General features: G+C 39.3%; 1 protein-coding gene across 1 annotated transcript in view; it reads left to right on the top strand.

The window, feature by feature from the left end:
- Window positions 1–6,345, top strand: part of atrnl1b (attractin-like 1b) — a 91,163-nt gene extending 84,818 nt beyond the window's left edge. Inside the window, exons 28-29 of the mRNA XM_084434125.1 lie at window positions 176–290; window positions 4,161–6,345. Of these exons, the coding sequence (XP_084290251.1) occupies window positions 176–290; window positions 4,161–4,285 (240 nt within the window). The 3' untranslated portion in view covers window positions 4,286–6,345. The remainder of the gene's footprint in view (window positions 1–175; window positions 291–4,160) is intronic.
- The last annotated feature ends 8,708 nt before the right edge of the window (window positions 6,346–15,053 follow it).

Genomic DNA, 15,053 nt, shown 5'->3' with positions numbered 1-15,053 from the left:
GGTAGGTGATTTTGTTACTGAGTTGATCACGATGTGAATTTTCCTTTTCTGTCGACGTCCGAGAGACATCCTACAATGTCATCTCACACAGAGCACTGTGACATTTGTGACTGATGGTGATGTGTTGAGGAGGCCGCTTGTTATAGATGACACGTTTCCTCTGATCTCTCCACAGGGACCGCCCAAGCCAGTGGCCGTGGAACCCTGTTCTGGGGGTAAAGCAGCAGTGCTCACGGTGCTCTTGTGTCTCCCACGAGGAGCATCTGGTGTTCCTCCACCCGGCCAGTCAGGTCAGTATTTTAGAAACGTGTCTTAAAACGTGTCCCCACTTTACATGTACTTGTTTTGCATGTAGCCTTCCTGAAGCTCACACTGCAGAGCATGGTGCTAGCAACCCCAAGGTAATGGGGTTCGATTTTTAGAGAATGCATTCATTTATCAGCTGTATAGCTTTAATTCAATGTAATTCACCATTTTGTGAATGCTACAGATGAATTTAAGCATCACAATATTATAATGTACACTATGAAAATAGGATATTTTGAGATTTGCTAAAGATTACATTTGACAGCGGTATTACATTTATTAGTGTTTTAGAAGATTTAGATCACTTTTAAGTAAGCAATACAGCCAATGTAGTCTAAATGTAAAAATGAAGGAAATTAACATGCTCAAATATGTCTATACTGATACAGTATATTATATACTGAAAAAAAAAAAAAAAACACCTCTAATATCTGCAGAAAACTGATATCATACGCATGCATTGTAAATCCCTAATGTTCATGCATGTTCTTTGGCACTTGTATTATCCTCCTGGTAATTTTATCCCTAGCCATAAAATTGACTGAAATTTAAAACTCTGACATGGTTCAGGCAGCTTCTCCGTTAATGTGTTACACCGAATTATCATGCCCACTGCGTGCTTATGTTGCAGTCTGGTTCATTCCCCATGTGAGAATTAATTTCATGCAGGAAGTCAGAGAACTTCTCCAGTGTTCCCCTGGTGGTCTGATGTAAGTTTGTCTGTGACTGCCGGTCATATCCTCTTACACCACTATGGCTAACCCCAGTCTGAATGTCTCCTGTCTATAGCCTGAATAAAACAGATCTACCAGTCTGTTACAGCTTATTGGACTAAGAAAATCGAGTAGGCATTGTAGCTCTCAGTGTCCTTGACTTTGAGACAAAGGATTGTCATGTTCCTGTGAACACCAATCGTGGCCTCTACAAATGTAAAACAAAAAAATAATCAATACAATAATGATGGTGTCCAGTTTCTGTCTTTTTTCCACATCTTTGTCATTCACCTTCAACTGGCAGCACCTTTTCTGAGAGCCCATACTGACGTATAACACGCGCACATATTTAGACGCCAGTGTTTTAAAAGCCATGTCAGCTTGAGGTCTGTCTCACAGACCTCTGTCTGGCTTTAAGAGCTACAGAGTGATTCGTTTGGGTTGAGAAAAAAACCTTTTACCCTCTCCCCTTCTCAGCAGGCCTGTCAGTCAACATGCTGTTTTATGGGACCTTGTCCCTTTAAGCTTGACTTTCTCCCCAGGAACTTGACTGATCTGGAGAAAAAACAAACAGAAAACTTTTGTTTCAGTAAAGCTTCTCTAATAGCTCATCTTGTTTTTGACAAGCACAAACAGAGGCAACAAATAACTGCATAAAAACAACAACTGATATTCACAAAAATATTTTATTTGGTGATATCTGAAGAAAGTTGAATCTGTCGTGTAATTTCATGGCACTGAAAACTTTAGAGTGGCTGCTTGCTGTGCTGTTGAAGTTTGTCACACACACTTTTGGAAAGGGGTACATCAGATAGAGGGAAATGAAAGGAGAGAAACATTTTTGAGACTGAGATATTTTTGGAGAGAAGCACAGGAGCTTTGCGCACAGATGTCTCTTTGTCGTCAAAGAGCTTTGTTTTATTTCGTCTTTTTGGAAGTTCCACAGCAGGGTGGATGTGTAGGTGTTAGTCTGCTAGGATAAAGCGGTGCATCACCTTCACAGAGCAGACCAATCAGTGTTTGACTGATGAAGGAGTTTGGAGCAGAGAAGGCTGCTTTTGTCAACTGTCACCCTGCTCTGTCTGCATGTCTACCTGGTGTGATGTGAGCATGATCCTGAAAACATGGTGCCGTTTTTCTCTAAAACAGCCTCCCACTCAACCTAGCGCTTGGACATGATAATGAAGTCAGCAAGAAGACAGACGCTGATCGGTTTTAACCATATTGATTATTTTCACAGATACTATGAGATTTCCTTGATGCTGAAGGTCTTGTTTGTTTCACGCCTGGCTAACAAATCAACTGAATTTTTGTTGATTATGTGATCAAATAAGAAACTTCCCATAAGTTTCAGTGGGAAAACATACATGTCCGGCCTTTTATAATATGGAATATTTTTTTTCTATGTGATGTAATGACAAAATGTGGATATGCGTGCCTGTAGTCCAGTATTGTATTTCATTTCATTCCAAGATTACCCAGTAAGCATGGCTGATGATTAAATGTTCAAGTTTGGGGTCAGTAAGAATTTTTAGTTAAGTTAAGAAATTAATACTTTTATTCATCAAGGACACATTAAATTGATCAAAAGTGACAGTAAAGACATTTATAATGTTACAAAAGATTCTATTTCAAATAAATGTTGTTCTTTTGAACTTTCTATTCATCAAAGAATCCTGAGAAATAAAATGTATGACGGAAATCTGAGCTGTTTTCAACACTGATAATAATCATAAATGTTTCTTGATCATCAAATCATCATATTAGAATGATTTCTGAAGGATCATGTGACACTGAAGACTGGAGTAATGATGCTGAAAATTCAGCTTTGATCACAGGAATAAATTACACTTTACTATATATTCACATAGAAAACAGCTGATTTACACTGGAATAATATGTCACAATTTTTACTGTATTTTTAATCAAATAAACAGCTTTGGTGAGCAGAAGAGACTCTTTTTAAAAACATAAAAAATCTTAGTGACCCCAAACTTGTGAACGGCAGTGTATGTACATGTTTTTTGTTTTGTTTTAAGTTTCAGATTCCCCTGTAAGCACTGTTGATGAGTGAGTGTGATCATTTCTTAATGTTTAGGTTTTTAACATCTTAAATACAAACATTTCTGAACATGCCATTTTTGCAGCTCAGTTAAATGCTTTATTTTTCAGTGTAGATGATATTTTTGAGTTAGAAAAGTTAGAAAACTTTTATCCCAAAATCCTCATGATCTGACCCAGTTAAAAAAAAAAAAGAATCTAGCAGCATTTATTGTCCAACACTGCTGACCCACCACTACTGGCTCATGTCCAGTCCTTTTTTAACTGAATGATAAGTAGTAAGTTCATGCATTTCCAGCTCTGAAAGCACTACAGTAGTAGGCATACACTGCACTCTTCAATCCCAAGGACTGTTCTGGTGACAGACATGTAGTTTTCACATTCCTCCCTGCAGGCCAGGTGTTATGGGTAATAAATCGATGTAGGGCAGTGTGTAACTGTCTGAGGCTCAGGTTGTTCTTGGATGTAAATCGTCTTCGCCTGAACGCTTGAAGCTCCGGCTTTTCACCAATGTGCTGAATTCAATTCCTTTTGCCCCGGCCTGTCTGAAGTAATGAATTGTTCCCCTCCGATAATTGTATTGCTTCAATAGCAGGGAGGGAGCAGTGCCAGACTAGCACAGAAGTGGCCGTTGTGTTTGTAGGATGATTTGTGAGATGCTGCTTTGAAAAATGGCTTTGGGGTTGCAGCCACGGTTTTGACCACAGCAGTCCGTGACGGAATCTTGGCACAAAACGTAGGGTGCTGGGAGTCTGGTTCACTTCAAACCCCAATCCTAGAATGAGAGAAAAGTGGTCACAGAATATGAGAAACGGATGCTTCTTGAAACCGATGACCTTGACATTGAACAAGGAGTGGCTTCTGAGTCTTCCGAGGAAGACGAGAAATTTTTCTTTATGCATGAACAGTCAGGAGCTGATATTTGTTCTTTTGAAAGCGATAGCTTCAAGTTACCATTGTCCCTTTTTTAAATAGCGTTGCTTTGACATGTAAATTAACCGTTTTTGCTTTGAAACCTTTCGGTGAGTATGTGCTTCTCCTCTCTAACCCTCGGCTTGCTTTGTTGTGTGCTGTCTGCAGGTATAGCCATCGCCAGCGCTCTTATCGACACGTCCCAGCAGAAGCCCATGGACTTCAAAGAGAAAAGCCAAGGCTTGAAGAACCGCAAAGCTCTGCCTCCCGCTCACCAGGGCACCTGTGTTTGAATCGTCTGCGGCCTCGGTGGGCTGTCCTTTACCAGAGCGACCTCCTCTCTTGTGCTGCTTCAGGCAGACGGCGGCCTAGAGCGGCCCCATGTGAGGGGATTATTTAGGTGACAGAGCGCCCTCAATTTCCACTCCACATACACTTCATCTCTCCGCGTCAATTGAACATCGTAAATAGACCTCGTCCGTCTCGAATGACCTTGCCATCACCACCTGCTCCAACTCAAGCATCACTTTACCAGTTCGACTTCATCCGAATCCAATCAGCAGGTGGCTTCTTGATTCACCCAACTCTGGGTGCCATTGAGCCCTTTCCCTTACAGTCATTTCGGTCTTCTCAAGGCCTTCTGAATGTTGAGGGCCTCTCCAATAGTCTCCCATCTGCTTCACACCAAGCACAGATGTGCCTCTAGCATGGTTTGTACATTTGGACCAGAGTGTCTTGCTAAGTCAGAAGCAGCGTTCTAGTAGTCTAGGGACGGTCGCCGAATTCGTGTACGGGTTGACAGCTCACCTATTTGTATGCTCGCAAACTAGACTTACGTTTTTGCTCAATTTTTAGCTATTTTGACTTCTTTTTTTTTTTTTTTTTAAGAGATGGACTATAGAAATGTTTGCCATGGCGTGGAATCTATCTGTTGTGTAAGCTAATGACGTTCTGCTGCTGGTAGCCTCATACTTGGTAAACTCATGTTAGGAATGGATCAAATCCATCTTTAGATAGATAGATAGGTTTCACACATTTCATACTTATGCTCTTCTTGTGAAGACTTTGCATGGACCATTCACACTATGCTTGAAAACTTTAAACAGTTTGTGGGTTGTGTGTCACATGAAGCGCGTCTTCGTGTCTTGAAATATTGCTGACCGTTAGCTGCAGTGTAACGCTCCATAATATAGAGGAGGCAGCTGGTTTGGGAGAAACCAAGTGTCATTTGTAAATCACAGAGAGAAGTCGGTCTTTAGGTGAGGGATGAAATCGTGCCTCGCTGACCTAACAAACCGGGAGAATTTACGCCAGAAGGCCGCATTGCAACGGGTGTATAGTATTGTTAAGGAAATGCTAGGGAACCCTAGAAAAGACGATTATCTTCTTTATTTTTATTGTCGTTTTGCAACGGTACAGGTTTAAATGAGCAGTGACTCATTACTTTGCAGTAACGCTTCATCTCTTTATAACGAACTTTTGTATACTTAAGTTTCACATATTGTGAATGTCAACCGAGGGAGAAAATTTTGAGACCAGCACGTGAGAGTGGATTTAGACTGTTCATACACTCAAGTACTGTGTCCTCAAACAATGGGCTTTCTCAAAACAGGTTTCTATTCACCACACAACTGGACCTTCTGAATCTGATTAACCCACCGCTAGGACTGAGTCGGAGCCCTCCGTGGGTAAAACAGGTGTGTTTTCCTCTCTGTGGCAAGAGCAAAAAGTGTACAGCAACCTACTCATCACTTGTTTGCTTTAGATGGACTTGAATATGTGAATCTAATGTGAATTGCTCTTTTTCTCTTCATGTAGCTACAGTACTTCAATGTTTTTGTTTGTATTTTTTGCCGGTTTTAATAAAGGATATTAAAGGTCAATAGGTATTTTAGGGCCACCCGCTGTACATGACGGTGATGAGAAATAATCATGTCTTTTACAATGTTTGTGGAAAAAAGAAATGTTGAATTGTTTTTGTAACTAATTGATTCCTGTGTAATACCTCTGTGATTTGATTCTTTGGAAACACATGTAACTAACTCGATTCATATCAGTGTCTGTTTTTAGGGCTAGATTTAAACTGAAGCTGCTCGTTTAGATTATTCTGGGCATTTTTCCGAACTTTTCAGGTCATGATGTGTTTAGGAATTTAGTTTCTGAGCTATTTTTTATCTTGAAGTGAGTAAGAGATTGTCACGCAGGAATTCTACAGACTGATTACACAGGAATCATCTCACTGTAACTGAGAAAAAAAAAAACACAGATTCATTCATCCCTCAGTGCATATCATTAATCCTCATTGTATTTTAAAGATGAATGGAAAAATAAAACACTTGAATATTCAGAAGTCCATGGATCATTCCAGCGCCTATGAATATGAAAAGCTCATTTCACAGCTTTCACAAAATCAATCATTTGGTGGCTCTCGCAAGGGCTCGTTGCTGTTAGCAAGTACTCTAATGTTAATGTGCCTGTCAGCACAAAATATGTACAAAAAATGGATAAATTTATTACTGCGTGTCCTTCAGGTGTATACCTAGTTAGTCTATCTATTGGATTAATCAGTAAAATAAATAACGTGTAGATATATTATGTCCTCCAAAACACTTGAATTAAGTATTCTCCTTTCTGATCACCAAGGCATCACCAAGACAATGTAATATACTTTTTTTTTTTTTCATTTCAGAGAAAGCCCCTATTACTCTCAGAACTGCTGAGGCAAGAACACATGTCTATGAATGGTTTACCTATCCTGAAACATAGCCAACTGTTTTTCAGAGGCTGATCTGATTTGAGCCTGTTATCCCTGACATGAAAGCAAATATCTCTGTTCTGTAATATGGTTATAGTGGCCCATTATTTTACCACAGTCAAGGGGTGTTAGGCAACGATGTGGAGTGGATTGCCTAAAAGCTAATGTTTTGAGTGCTTTTGCTTTTATACAGTGGCAGTGGCAGTAGCAGTAATATGTCAGACACCTATGTTCAATTGATACAGTTCATCCACAGAGTAGTTTATTAAACTAACTGTACGTTATTTGTTATTGCCGAGCAACATAGCGATCAAAGAGATCGGTCAAAATAAAATTATGAAATTACAGCTTCGCTAAGATCCACGATATAGTAGCAGCAATGTTCTGTTATTTAAGGGACTATTTACTTAAATGCTTATTAATATAACATTTTGATTAAAAATCATTTTAATATTTATATATTAAAGAGACTGTTTTATAAATACTTGTATACTGTATATTCACAATAGCACCAGTGTTGTTAATGTTAACTAAAACTTTTTCGGTAATTCAAATAAAGCTGAAATATAAATATTGCATGAAAAATGTATGAAACTTAAGCATAAATATGTTTGTTGAAATACTAAAATGACTAGTAATGACTAGTAATACAAAAACAACACCGTATAGCACAGCCACTCTTGCCTTATAGCTTAAATATTAAAAGAATCGTTCTAAAATCTGATTGGACTGGCTGTATTAAAGTGCAACCATAAACAATATACATTTAGGCTAATCATTCTTGGCAAAAAAAGGTTTATTGTTATTAATGAATTCAACTGTTGAACATTGGTGTCGTTTATCATTGGGCTTTTGCCACCACCAAAGTATTAGCCCCCAGTATTGTTTCCACTGTTAATGGGATCCCTTTTCTGTGGCTTTACTGATGAAGCACAACCCCTTGTGACGTATCGCTTTATATTGCAACGGCCTGAAATGTACTTCATCCAATTAGATTTTAAAGCTGTAATGTTTTTTTTTAATACTACATTTTCAAACCCAAATTAGGGTTGATGCATGATGTGCAATGAATATTATAGATCCCTGAAGGTTGTACTGTTTCATATACATGCACCCCCTCTATCCGTCCACCTCACTGACAGTCACCAGACCCGGCTAGTCGCTCAGTCTGCTCAGGTATAGATGCACAGCACAGCCTGACATAGACGGAATGAGCTGTCACAGCTGACTAATGCCCATAAAGACACTCAGGATAGACTAATGGATAACTCACTGCAGACCTGCATGTGTATGTGTGTTTTTTCAGGAGACAACCGTAACATCATTCCATGTATCAAAGGCAGTGATGGATAAGCCTGGCTTGTTTTTGCATTTTCCATGTCAAAGAGTTCCTCACTGTCTTCTGGAAACCAATTCAATACCGAGGCTATACGCGTTAGTCTCTGGTCAGCGCTGTTTGAACTCGTGATAACGTTTAAATTCGTGATTGGCTGCAATCAATGTCAAAGTGATGACTGCATGGAGACCGTTGAAAAATGTAAAATCACCAAACGATCAATTTCCCTCCTCCCTCCGCCTGTTTTTCACCTGATCCCCTCCTTTAATGTGCGTTTGAGACGTGCCATTTCCGTATGGATGAATCTGTCAATATCAATCGTATAAGTTGTGGAGTGTGTATCCGGTGAGGTCGTATATCTCTGGGTGTGTCAGAGGATGAGTGCTATGAGAGATGCCTCGTGCCTTTATTGCTTTTAGTTGGCAGGAAATGCCCAGTGTAAATCAAGGTGTCTGGCACTAACATTAAGAGATATTAATGAGAGTGTGGCCTGTTGGTAATACAGGAGGTGAGAGAGAGAATGAGCGATGGTTATGGATAAATCAGTCATCCGTATGACGTCTGTAACACCGAGATCTGCAAGGAGGAGGATGAGTTTTACTCACACTGGCGCATGCTTTTCTGGGACACGTTATGTTAGAAGAAATAGTTTTATTTTTCTCTATTAACAAGTTAGCACTTCCAGTTCGATTGTCCTGCAATGGGTTTTTTGGTTTAAAAAAAAAGGTCTTCAGAAAGAGCTGCCTGGTGACTGTGGCAGTTCGTTTATAGCCTGAGTTTAGCTTTTTACAGTTGGCGAATGTATAGGCTTCATAAATGGTAACAAATGTGTAAGAATCATAAACGTTTGTTGGTCACAGACCTTATTTTCTGGTATAATCCAAAAGCCAGTGGAAAAATCCTATTGGGTTTTTGTCAAAGGAACCAGTTGTTGTCCATCATGGTAATCTTCACAAATGAACACAACTCTTTCAATCTTTGTTTAAAACCATTATCCCTGAAAGTTTGGTTTAGAAGAGTTTGCAAGTGCGCAGTTATAAACACATTGAGGCTGTGAAAGCGGACTCGGCTGATGACGTTTAATGTCTCCGACAATCTCTGTAGTCCCGTTTAGCCATTTGTTAGCAGCCTTTTTCAAGACAAGAAGGGTATTTTATGTCATAGAATAAAATGTGGAAATATATTGAGTTTGTGTTAACCACAGACCTTATTTCAGGCATTTAACCATTTTTTGACTTTAAGGTGAACGAACCGGAATTGCTAAAAAAACTCATTTCAGGGGTTTTGGCCTACAAAAATGTGGCATCTCTGCACCACTCTAATTGGTGGGTCCTCTGGGTGGAAACAAGGTGGGTTCACGCCATGTCGGAATTACGAGATTCTGAAGGTTATGATACACAGGGCAACTTTTTGAGCAATGTTGCTGGGCAATCTTGCCGAGCGATTGTTGCTTGGGCAGTTTCCCATTGAAAATGGGCAATAAATTTCTATCTGGATAATTTAGATCAGTCGTGGGCCCTGTGTCTCATCTGGTTGCCCGTTGACAGCAACATTGCCCAGCAGCATTGCTCAAAAAGTTGCCCTGTGTATCATCACCTTCACTTGTAAAAGATAAATAGAGATAAATCCCACAGTAATTACATCAGTAATGTAAAGTCATGTGGTCATCACCTAGAATATTATTCCCCATTGATAAAAGGAAGATGGACTATGTAATAACTAGAATGTTTTGCCCCATAGACTTCCAAGGTAAGTGCATTATTTTCTTTATAAACTGAGTAACAAGTCTAATATTACTTTCCGGTTTATTGTAATGAACCCATAGCATAGCGTTAAAGCCTTAATATCTGTTCTAGGTTTCGAACTGTGTAGTTTCCATGTGAAATGGCATTTTTCTTTAGTTTGTGTGGTTTAGTCTCATAGTGTGCGTCTCAATCAGCCCCCTACCTAGGGGTACTGGTAAGGACAGTAAGCACCCTGGCTCACTACACAGTGGGACACTGATGGTGACATGACAACGTCCTCATTGTACAACATCACTACTGGTATTTATGAACTTTACTGATTTTTTAAATGTTATTTAAAGTACTTTATGATCAATTCTTTAATAAATATAACTGCAACAATTAATTATAAATGTTAGCTAGATTATGTTCAGTACCTGCCTAGCGAAATATAATTAAATAACAGTTTGTTTTTATTCAAAAACATTTATCGTGTCATTGTGTGGTGAGTTGGCTCGTGCAATTTATGTTTTGTGTTTCAGAATTTCCATTAAGGGAACGTAGTGAGCAGTGATGCTCCCTGGTTTTCACGGTGCATTGTGGGACATTTTAGAGAGAGAACGTTTCAGTGCAATGTAAGGATTTTGCAATTGAGACAACCCATAAAATGGCCGACTTCTTCATCAGTGCCCTGACTACTGAACTAGGGAGCTGATTGAGACGCACCCATAGTTTTCTCACAAGTTAAATATGTATGTATATAATCTGTTTTCCTTGGATTTTTCTTCTCTCTCTCTTTCAGGAAAACTATCATCTGTGCAGGATGGCATGTGTGCATGGCTCTTTGCAGTCTTTTGTTCCACCTTGTTTTCCTGTGGCTAGTTTCAAGGCCTTTTTATTTGAACTTTTGAAATAATCAGCAGACACAAACCCTTTATGAAATTGTATGTCTCAAATCCTGCTGACCCTGCAGAAGACGTGAATACTCCCTCCGAATTGTCACCCTATGGCATTATTTCCCTTCTGATGTTTGATCATTTTTTCTGCTTGATTGCAAATTGCACAGACACAGCTCATCTGGTCACAAAGCTGATGCTTGTCTTTCTGCATTCAAGACCCCTTTAAAGAAAGCAGGCACATGGCACTGAAGACTGCAGAAACCCAGACATTATGCCTAATTGCCTTGGGTAATAACAAAGAGCCTCCTATCTTCGGCTTCCCCTCAGCTGTCCTATGAGTCATGTCCCTTTCCCATCTCAGTGTCTCTCTGCCCACTTCCGTCTTCACTTTGTTTTCAAGCTATGAAATGGCCCATGCATAATAGTCACGTAGACTCCATGCTGGGCATAGGTCTGCCCTTTCACCTTTCCGCCCTCACATATGAAACAAGACCACAGTAACCACAGACATTAGGCTATAATTCTTATTCTAGAGGTCAAAGTTCAGAGATCAAAAGAGATGAGCACACATCTTAGGAAACAACATGAAATGCATTAAAAACAAGTTAGATTTCGCCATTACTTTAGATCAGGTTTGTTCAGGTCACAATTTCCATCCATCCATCCATCCATCCATCCATCCACATCCATCCATCCATCCATCCATCCATCCATCCATCCATCCATCCATCCATCCATCCATCCATCCATCCATCCATCCATCCATCCATCCATCCATCCATCCATCCATCCATCCATCCATCCATCCATCCATCCATCCATCCATCCATCCATCCATCCATCCATCCATCCATCCATCCATCCATCCATCGGACTTTATGAGGTCTCGCATCTTTTTGATGTTTATCAATGAGTCAAATCACTAACCTGCTGTATTACCTGTGCCCTTCTGTAGCTTCAGAGGAAATCAATAACAAACAGTTTTACCACAAATAAAATAAATGTCTAGACATAAGCTTAGAAGTGGGACTGTGCAATGGCAAAAGAGTTTTTCAAATGATGTTCTCAGAAAAAAAGAGCAACGTTGCAGGCCCCAAGGTCAAGGGTGAGGTAATTAGATACGAGTTCCTCTCTGACAGCAGACAGTACACACTGATTACATTGTTCCATATCTTCTGTGCCTCTCTTTTATTTGAGTAACACAATTATTTTACTCTTTCACCGAGGTTAGCGTGTGGCTGTGCACAAAGGACCTATTCTAAGGTGTTTTTTAATCAGCCTGGCTTTCTTATTCCAAAATTATCTGAAACAGACCAGGCACCCAGCTCATAAAATTCATTTATTTCATACCGTGTTATTTGCTTTTCATTCCTGCTTCACAGCTCATATTGCGCTTGATGCAAATCTGAGATACTCCGTAATTACAATGGCGCTGTGATCCCTTTCTTTCAGACTGACTCCACAGCCACTGACGCTCCGCTTGAGTGATTATTAAATCTTGCCTCTCAGCGTTCCTTGTTTCCTACCATGCATATTTCTTAAAAATTCACTTTTGCTCCAATGTGACACCGCTAATAAATCCTCGACCAATCTTTTGGACACGTGTTCAATCATCATGTCTGAAGCGGTGTCTTGTGTTAAGAAACACCACGTCCTGGTACAGCATGTTGAGTGAGTGCTAGGTGAACTGGGTTGCGTCCTTGTGTGTTATTGTCCTGGGGAGAGAGTGGACTGATGTGATCCGACTGACAATCATGTCCCCATTATCGCTTAATCCTGCCTGCTAGGAGTGAAAGTTAATCCAGCCTGATAAAATGGCCAAGAACAGTCAGGTAACTGCACTGGCTTCTGCACCTCTTCTATTAGTCTAATTTCTACTAGGCTATTGTTCGTTGTCGGTAACACTTTATTTTGATTGTCCACATTAGACATTCTACTAATACCTGTCATTAGAGTAATAGAAGACTCTCTGCTTAATATCTGCCAACTCTATATTGTGATTGTCCCCCAACAGACATTCTTCTGACTCTTAGGGCGTTTTCACACCTGAAAGTCCGCACCAAGGTCCGAACCAAAGGTAATGTTTGAATACATTGTATACTTTCGGTTAGTTTTGCGTACTTGCGTCCTGTCGTCATCATCTATGTGGGCTGCATCTTGACTTTGATTGGTTTGTAAACGGACGTGCGTCTGATATCAGCGTGTTGTCAATTTGGCGGGTAACTTTGACCGTAATGAATGAACAGATGTATATTGTTGCCACTGTACTTTTATTATTATGGCATTATTCCCTGCAGCAACAACTATACTCGAGGCTAGTTGAAATTCGCCAAATGAACATCCTCGTTGTGCGAAAATTTTATCGTCGCCGGCAGGACAAGTGTGTGTGTGTGCGTGTGTGAATCAGCTGGAAGAAACGCTATGGGCAGGACTGACAGATCTGCACATAAATATTCTTCTTCAGTTTATTAGGCTTCGCTGGAACCACTGGAACTTCCTGTAAATGGTCTGAAAGACCAAACCATACAGAAAATGCTTTCACACTAGAAACGAACCAAACCTTTGTTCAGTTTGATCCGGACCGAACTCTTTTCGTCGGACCAAATTTCATCTGTTTGGTCCGGACCGTGGTCCGGGGGAGGTTTCACACCTGTAATTTTGATTCGGATCAAACTGAAAAGTCCGAAAATCCGGACCAAACAAGGTAGGTGTGAAAGGGCCCTAAGTAACTTTGCAAGTTCATGTCAACTTATTTTACTAACCCACACCCTAACAGTCTACTAATGATGAGTGTTAGTTGACATGTTGCAAATGAATGAGAGTTAGTTGACGTTAGTTAGTTTCTTGTAGTTGGTAAAATGTCTGAAGTTGACTATCGAAATAAAGTGTAACCTCATTGTCAATTTGTGTTTGTTTCCTAACACATTAAAGTGCCCCTATTATGCTATTTTAAAGGTTCCTAATTTTGTTTTGATGTTCTTCTACAATAGGTTTACATGCAAGGTAAAAAAAAAAAAAAAAACTTTAATTTCTTTATAATATACTCAGGCATAAAGAGGCATCACCTCTTTTCTCTCAGTGTCTCGATAAAGGATTTGGTCGCTTTAAAGCCCTCCTTTCTGAGAGCTTACTCTCTGATTGGTCAGATGGCCCAGTCTGTTGTGATTGGTCGCACTTTAATTTGTTAACTTGCAACTTAAATTGTACATGTGTTTGTATATATAGACATTAACATTGGATAAAATAAGTATTGCAAAAGTATTGTTAATATAAAAATGTTACTTTATGCTAATGCATTAACTAACTTTAGCTAATGCATTAGCTTATGTTAACATAAACTAGAAAATTGTACTTTGATGCCACTAACCCATGTTCTGTTTTGCTGCTTTGGACTGCTATGGTTAGTGACTTTTGAGTCCATCAGTCAAACTGACAGCATTTCACTAAATCACGAGAGCTTGTGTCGTTGTTACAGTGTAATTATACATTTAATTACTGAGTAATATTAAGTAACTACATGCACTTACTATAGGATTAGGGTTGGTTCAGGGTTAGTTGCATGTAATTATGCATAATTTATAGTTATTACTATAGTAACTACATGCAACATACATGTATGTAACAATGACACTGTAAAATAAAGTGTTACCGAGCTTTTTATGGCTTTGTTCATGTGTCAAGTTTAATGTTGCAAAGTGTAAATCATATGACTATTCTGGCATGTGAAAGACACACTGGCACAGTGAATCGAATGGGGCTAATCCATAAAAGCTGACATTCAGTTTATGTTCTATTTTGGTAATGAGAATCCAAGAGCGTTTCGATTATAGTCTTTACACATTTACTGACACTGACAGCATGTCGTTTTTAGCACTAAATGGCACGGTCTGCCAGACGCGCACTTCAGTGTTGAATACTTTCAAACTCAGGGGTTTTAACACTTATTTTTATGCCACAAAAATATGATGATCCTCTTCCTAAAATTATTAAAAACCATAAGAGTAAAATATTTACAAAGTACAGTGAAAACAGCTATATTGTGAAATATTAAAATTAAAAATGTCATTTTCTGCTGTCATATATTTTAAAATATCATTTTTGATGGCAAAGCTGAACTTTTAGCAGCCATTACTCCAGTCTTCAGTGCATCATTAATGTGAAATAGAAATCTTTTTGAAACATTGTATTTACTTTCACTTTTGATCAATTTAATGCACCCTTGCTGAATAAAAGTATTAATTTCTTTAAAACTTTTGAACAATTGTGTGTGTGTGTGTGTGTGTGTGTGTGAGAGAGAGAGAGAGTGTGATAGAATTTACACTATTGAAAACCTGTTCTAGTTCACAC

Source organism: Rutilus rutilus (genome assembly GCF_951802725.1).
Source record: "Rutilus rutilus genome assembly, chromosome: 16".
Classification (NCBI taxonomy): domain Eukaryota; kingdom Metazoa; phylum Chordata; class Actinopteri; order Cypriniformes; family Leuciscidae; genus Rutilus; species Rutilus rutilus.
Note: the sequence above shows the minus strand (reverse complement) of the source record. Positions and strands in the feature narration are given on the sequence as shown.